Source organism: Sardina pilchardus, chromosome 23, assembly GCF_963854185.1.
Source record: "Sardina pilchardus chromosome 23, fSarPil1.1, whole genome shotgun sequence".
In the NCBI taxonomy this organism is placed as follows: domain Eukaryota; kingdom Metazoa; phylum Chordata; class Actinopteri; order Clupeiformes; family Clupeidae; genus Sardina; species Sardina pilchardus.
Genome location: NC_085016.1, coordinates 28,401,123 through 28,408,622, shown reverse-complemented (window position 1 = coordinate 28,408,622; position 7,500 = coordinate 28,401,123). Strand labels below are relative to the sequence as shown.

Sequence of the window (7,500 nt, the reverse complement as noted above, 5' to 3'; positions counted from 1 at the left end):
TTCACGCATTAAATGAATAGATTGACAGTGCCATGTAACGCTAATGAGTTGGCTTGGCAGGGAGCTCCGCAACTTTCCCTCATCTGCACTCTCTCTCTCTCTTTCTCTCTCTTTCTCTCTCTCTCTCTTTCTCTCTCTCCCTCTCTCTCTCTTCCTCTCTTCCTCTCTTCTTCGGTTCACCCTGTCCAGTGCTGTGCTGATTGTGATGTGTCTTGGTCTCTGTGCCCGGTGGTGATTTAGGTATATCATGGCTGAGCTGCTGCAGACTGAGAGAGCGTACGTCAGGGACCTACAGGAATGCTTAGAGGTGATTGGCCCACGCCTTCATGTCTATAGGCTCTTTCATATCAGCAACGTCACATCTGTCATCTCACTCTCTATATCCTCTTATGCCTTCCTGTGTGTGAAATTGTTTTAATGTCTGTGTGTATGTGTATGTATGTTTCTTGTGTGTGCGTGTGTGTGTGTGTGTGTGTGTGTGCGTGTATGTGCGTGTGCGTGCGGGTATGTTTCTTGTGTGTGTGTGTGTGTGTGTGTGTGTATGCGTGTGGGTATGTTTCTTGTGTGTGTGTGTGTGTGTGTGTGTATGTGTGTGTGCGTATGTGTGTGGGTATGTTTCTTGTGTGTGTGTTCAGACATTCCTTTGGGAGATGACCAGCGGTATGGAGGAGATTCCCCAAGGAATCACTAACAAGGAGCACGTCATCTTCGGGAATATCCAGGAGATCTATGACTTCCATAATAAGTAGGCTTCTCCTTCCTCACCAGTGACTCATTGCTGCAGCCCGCAGGAGCAGCCTCACACACGTGCTGTCAACTCTGTGAAGTTCTATTAAAAAAATAACTGTAGATTTTAAACTTTAATTGCATAAAACTCTTTCATCTAATATGAAGAGTACATGACTCCGAGCGTAGAGGTTTAGCGTTGATCAATTATCACATCAAACTGTTAGTACTACAAAGTTATTTACAAACAGGAAGTGAGTGTGGGCGTTGCACATCAAAGCCTTGCGCTGTCCTTCTCTGTGCAGCATTTTCCTGAAGGAGCTGGAGAACTACGAGCAGCTACCTGAGGATGTGGGCCACTGTTTTGTCACATGGGTGAGGAGCGCACGTCATGTGGTATGAGTGTGTGTTCTGACACACACACGCCCCACTCAGCCCTCATTACATAAGAAACAGAGGGATCGGCCACGGCCCCCTCGCTGCACTTAATTAGCTCCACTCTCCTTCCATTAATCTCTTCCTCTTTCTCCCCCTCCTCTCTTCTTCCTCTCCTCTCCTCCCCTCTCTTCTTGTGCGCTATTTTCTCATCACCTCTCTATTCTCTTCTTTCTGCTCTCCTCCTCTTTCCTCTCCTGTCCTCTCTCTTCCTCCACTCATCTATCCTGCTGTCTTTTTCACCCTCCTCTCCTCTTTCTCTGCAATCTATTCTCCTCTTCCGTTCTCATCTCCCCTTCCTTCCGTTCATCATCTCTCTATTCTCTACTGTCCTCCCTCCTCACTCTTCTCTCTCTCTCCCTCTCTCTCTCGTTCTCTCTCGTTCTCTCTCTTCTCTGGCAGGCGGATAAGTTCCACATGTACGTCACGTACTGCAAGAACAAGCCCGACTCCAGTCAGCTCATCCAGGGCCAGGCTGGCAGGTTCTTTGATGTAAGCCCCTCGCTTGCACCGCCCATCCCCCCTCCCCCCTCCCCCCACAGCCTCTCCCAGGACTCATCACACACTCCAATACAGACACACATAGCTTTCTCTTTCACCCTCTTTTTCCTTTTCATCTTGCTATGCATATAGAGCACAGACATGCGATTCTCCATGAATTCTTTAAAAAGCCAAAGGCACTCTGCTTTTCTGTCAAACTTTCTTTTTCTGGCCACAGAGAATCCTTTTGTAGGAGATGTCTTCTTCAGTACAACTTTAGTTGTTGTAAAGAAAAAAGAAAGCTGAAAGATGAGCAGCAGAGTTCTGCTAGGGATAGCCCATGTGTGTGTTCCTATTAGAACCTGATGAGGTTCTAGACCAGAGATGAGCTTTCCAACTCTCTCCTGCAAGTTAGTGTTGAAACAGTCCTGTTCTGACTCAGTTGGCAGTTAGATGGCACCAAAGTGCTGTCATGGTGCTTTACAGAATTAGCCAAGCAGCACATCCTCACAGTTGATGTATTGTGTCACTAAAGATCCTCATTAGTCATGTGAACGATTACTCTTCCTGTGCATGCGTACACAAACCACAGGGCTTTTGATGCACTGCCTTCACCAGCATGTTGCTCACCTTTACCCGAGTCCCAACACTAACCTGAGTCCTAACACTAACATCCATCCATACTGTAGCTTACCTTTACCTGAGTCCTAACAGTAACACATCCACAGCTCACCTTTACCTGAGACCTGAACACTAGCATAGACCCATAGCAGTGGTGGTGAACGGCTGTGGTTGGAGAGGAGGCTGTGTTGTGTGTGAGCTCCAGTACTGTACGTCACCGTGTTTGTCTCTGACCACAGGAGATCCAGCGCAGACACGGCCTGGCCAACTCCATCTCCTCCTACCTCATCAAGCCAGTGCAGAGGATCACCAAGTACCAGCTCCTGCTGAAGGTGATATACACACACACACACACACACACACACACACACACACACATACACTCAATGGCATACCAGTGCAGAGGATCACCAAGTAGCAGCTCCTGCTGAAGGTGATATACACACACACACACACACACACACACACACACACACACACACACACACACACACACACACACACACACACACTCAATGGCATACCAGTGCAGAGGATCACCAAGTAGCAGCTCCTGCTGCAGGTAAATCTGAAGACTCGATGGTGCCTAATGTGCAGATGGAGGACTGATGGAGCAGCCCAGCAAATGAGCATGTGTGGAGTATTGACCATGGGGCCCCTCAGTGGACAGGAGCAGAGCATGTTCAAATAGACTAATAAGAAATCCTGCAGTAATTCTCCAGTGTAGGCTCTGGTGCTGCTCCAAATGGTGGAGTATTGCATAAATACTGCACGCTGGAAACAGCTCATTATTGGCATGTATTACTGCGTGAAAATGTGTGATTATGTGTGTACTAGCCAGTGGAGCAACTGCTATTTAGAGGCTGGTGTGTTGTGTTGCCTCTGGTGTTTCTGATCCTATCTGATTGGCTTGAAGCTGCATTTAATCTCCACATTTCACTAATTGGTTGTTGTAATTTGCGTGTGTGTGTGTGTGTGTGTGTGTGTGTGTGTGTGTGTGTGTGTGTGTGTGGTTGTGTGTGTGTGTATGTGTGTGTATTTGTATACATGCATGTGTGTTTGTGTGTGTGTGTATGTTTGTATGTGTATATGTGTGTTTGTTTGTCTGTGAGTGCATATGTGCGCGTGTGTGTTTGTATGTGTGTATATGTGCGTATCTGTGTGTGCGTATGTGTGTGTGTTTGTGTGTGTGTGTGTGTGAATATGTGTGTGTCTATACAGGAGTTGTTGACGTGCTGTGAGGAGGGGAAAGGAGAGATTAAGGAGGGTTTGGAGGTCATGCTCAGTGTGCCCAAGCGCGCCAACGATGCCATGCATGTCAGCATGCTGGAGGGTGAGCGCCCATGCCAACAACACACACACACACACACACACACACACACAGCATCATACACGCACAGCATCACACAAACACACATACACATAACGATGCCATGCACGTCAGCATGCTGGAGGGTGAGCTCCCATGCCAACAACATCACAAACACACACACACACACACACAAACCTCACACACACACACACACACACACACACACACACACACACACACACACACACACACACACACACAGCATCATACACGCACAGCATCACACACACACACAGCATCACACACACACATACACACAACGATGCCATGCACGTTAGCATGCTGGAGGGTGAGTGCCCATGTCAACAACATCACAAACACGCACAAACACACACACACACACACACACACACACACACACACACACACACAGCATCATACACGCACAGCATCACACACACACACAGCATCACACACACACATACACACAACGATGCCATGCACGTCAGCATGCTGGAGGGTGAGCTCCAATGCCAGAAACACACATTCACACACACACACACACACACACACACACACACACACACACACACACACACACACACACAGCATCATACACGCACAGCATCACACACACACACAGCATCACACACACACATACACACACACAGCACAACACACTCACAGCATCTCACACACATATCATGTCACACACACAGTTTCTGTGCCTGTTTGATAGTTTTATGCTTTTCTAGTCTATGGTTCACTAGTGGTTCAAGGTTCTATCACTGCTCTGTCCGGCTCCGACACACAGGTTTCGATGAGAACCTGGCGGTGCAGGGAGAACTCATCCTGCAGGACACCTTCCAGGTGTGGGACCCAAAGTCTCTGATCCGCAAGGGCCGGGACCGCCACCTGTTCCTGTTCGAGATCTCGCTGGTCTTCAGCAAAGAGATGAAGGACTCGTCAGGACGCACCAAATACGTCTACAAGAGCAAACTACTGGTAGGACTCTCTGCACCTCAGAACAGCAGCTACACCAAATACGCAAGCATTCTGTCTGTCTCTACACAAAGTGGTGTTGTGTCTATTAAAGCTAGGTAGGCCTAGCACGCCAAGATTGTTATGTAAAATTGTCCTTCTAAATGTCGGTAACACTTTATTTGAAGGGGTCTACATAAGGGTGTCATGTAACCGTCATAAGAATGACATGACACATGTCATGCACATTAATGACACATTATTGATGTTTATGACTGTTGTCATAATGTGTCATTCGGTTTTTGTTATGTCAAGTTGACATTGTTTGAGCGTCATCATTATGACAACTTGACATTAGGCAAGATGACATTATCTGACGGCATCTTTGTCATGACAACTTGACATTAGGCAAGAAAATGTAATCCGTTTACAATATTGTCATGACAACTTGACATATAACTGTGTTTGGCCTGACTTATCTTCTAGGTTTTTTAAATGATGAGCCTGAACAATTGGCTGTCATGACACCATTATGAATTGGTCATGAATACTTTTCTTGACCTCAACTACAGTGGTACAGTTTTGACTTGTCATTAAGCTGTCACAAAGAACTATTACTGACCAAAATAGTTTTCTGACAGTGTCATGAATGCTTACCTTTGACCTAAAGTACAGTGAACCATCTGAGATGTTTCCTGAACATGTCATGAAGTGTCATTACACTGTCATGTAGGTTTCATTTCTGTACAATTTACATTTCTGGAACATTGAGTCTAATTTATGAAAACCAGTTTATGTAAACCCAGGCAATAAAGCCTGGGTTACACAAGTATAATAACAACAAACACCATACTCAAGTCATGACTTCAAAGAGTTTATTTCAGCAATGAATTTTGCAAAACCATAATACATTGTAGCGCCTCGTTGCCATGGGTAGCTATCCTGAGTTCTTTAAAGTATTAAATAAACAAATTAATCCAAGCGTTCATTCATCACCTCTATTTGAAATATAACCACTTAGCTTAGTGATCCCTAAATTATATGCAAATTCTATTTACTCTTATTTACACATTCATCACACATGCACTCAATCTTCAATAGTTTTCAATAGGCTAACTTTCAGTTTCAGGTATCAAATGTAATACAACCAACATCCAAGCAAACAATGGTTTTCTTTTCCATCAAAATAAAATATCAAACCCTATACTATAGCCGGCAGTTATTAAGTAAATAAATAAAAAATGAGTAGGCTAACCAACCAGCTGTCAGAGTTCGTGTGGCAGGCCTGTAACGTTGCTGGTGTGCGTTGAAGCCTAAAACCAAAATGGCTCTTTCACGCCACTCCAGCACATAGCTCCGGCAGCGCAACAAAGAAAACTCCGCGTATAGGCTAGATGTCATGGATGGACCAGATGGACAGAAGTCTTCAGCAAGGCTCTTGTAGGTTCCAAGAGAGAGTGGCCGTGCAGGCTTTAACGCAAAGTCATTGACAAGTCGCATCGTGCTAGCAGCTAGCTAGGTCTTGCTGACTAGCTGAAGGCTTTATAGCCTACTCGTAGGAAATTCTCGTCTCGAAGTTTTCACTTCCAACACAACTTCCCTGTCTAGCAGTAATGTTTAAGTAAGTGTTATACCCACTAAACACAAAGGCTATATTTGTTTTAGGCTGCGGTAAACCTTTCCCTCTCAGCAGTCATTCTCCCTTCTTCTCCCTGGTGTTGTTTCTTATTTCCTGATTACCCTTGACCTCTAGCTGAATTCTCATTGGCTCAAATAATACAAATGTAACATAAACTACACATTTCCATCCTTTTCACTTTTAGAATCAAAACATAATATCTTGACAACATTTCAGTAACTAGGAAATTATAAACAAAATATATTCATAGCCTACCCATAGGCCTTCTGGAAACGTTGACTCTTGTGCACGCAACTCATGTTTATTAAATTTCATGGTTATGCATTGCTTTAGATTAATATTTAGTTTATAATTTCCTAGTTACTGAAATGTTGTAAAGATATTATGTTTTGATTCTAAAAGTGAAAAGAATGGAAATGTGTAGTTTGTTACATTTGTATTGTTTGAGCCAATGACAATTGACCTAGAGGTCAAGGGTAATCAGGAAATAAGAAACAACACCAGGGAGAAGAAGGGAGAAGAAGGGAGAAGACAACTGCCGAGCGGGAAAGGTTTACCGCAGACTAACACAATTATAGCCTTTGTGTTTAGTGGGTAAAACACTTACTTAAACATTACTGCTAGAAGGTGAAGTTGTGTTGGAAGTGAAAACTTTGAGATGAGAATTTCCCACGAGTATAAAGCCTTCAGCTAGTCAGAAAGACCTAGCTAGCTGCTAGCACGATGCAACTTGTCAATGACTTTGCGTGAGATAGCCTGCACGGCCACTCTCTTGGAACCTCCACGAGCCTCGCTGAAGACGTCTGTCCATCTGGTCCATCCATTACATCTAGCCTACACGCTGAGTTTTCTTTGTTGCGCTGCCAGAGTTATGTGCTGGAGTGGCGTGAAAGAGCCATTTTGGTTTTAGGCTTCAACGCACACCAGCAACGTTACAGGCCTGCCACACGAACTCTGACAGCTGGTTGGGTAGCCTACTAATTTTTTTATTTATTTATTTACTTAATAACTGCCGGCTATAGTATAGGGTTTGGTATTTTATTTTGATGAAAAAGAAAACCATTGTTTGCTTGGATGTTGTATTGCATTGATACCTGAAATTGAAAGTTAGCCTATTGAAAACTATTGAAGATTGAGTGTAATGCATGTGTGGTGAATGTGTAAATAAGAGTAAATAGAATTTGCATATAATTGTGGGATCACAAAGCGAAGTGGTTTTAAAGAACTCAGGATAGCTACCCATGGCAACGAGGCTCTACAATATATGGTTTTGCAAAATTCATTGCTGAAATAAACTCTTTGAAGT

At 44.3% G+C, this 7,500-nt stretch overlaps 1 protein-coding gene across 1 annotated transcript in view; it reads left to right on the top strand.

Moving 5' to 3' along the window:
- Positions 1-7,500, top strand: part of kalrnb (kalirin RhoGEF kinase b) — an 81,773-nt gene that overhangs the window by 36,457 nt on the left and 37,816 nt on the right. The window contains exons 24-30 of the mRNA XM_062527343.1: positions 241-307; positions 636-745; positions 1,032-1,101; positions 1,564-1,653; positions 2,502-2,594; positions 3,484-3,595; positions 4,389-4,579. Coding sequence (XP_062383327.1) covers positions 241-307; positions 636-745; positions 1,032-1,101; positions 1,564-1,653; positions 2,502-2,594; positions 3,484-3,595; positions 4,389-4,579 — 733 coding nt within the window. The remainder of the gene's footprint in view (positions 1-240; positions 308-635; positions 746-1,031; positions 1,102-1,563; positions 1,654-2,501; positions 2,595-3,483; positions 3,596-4,388; positions 4,580-7,500) is intronic.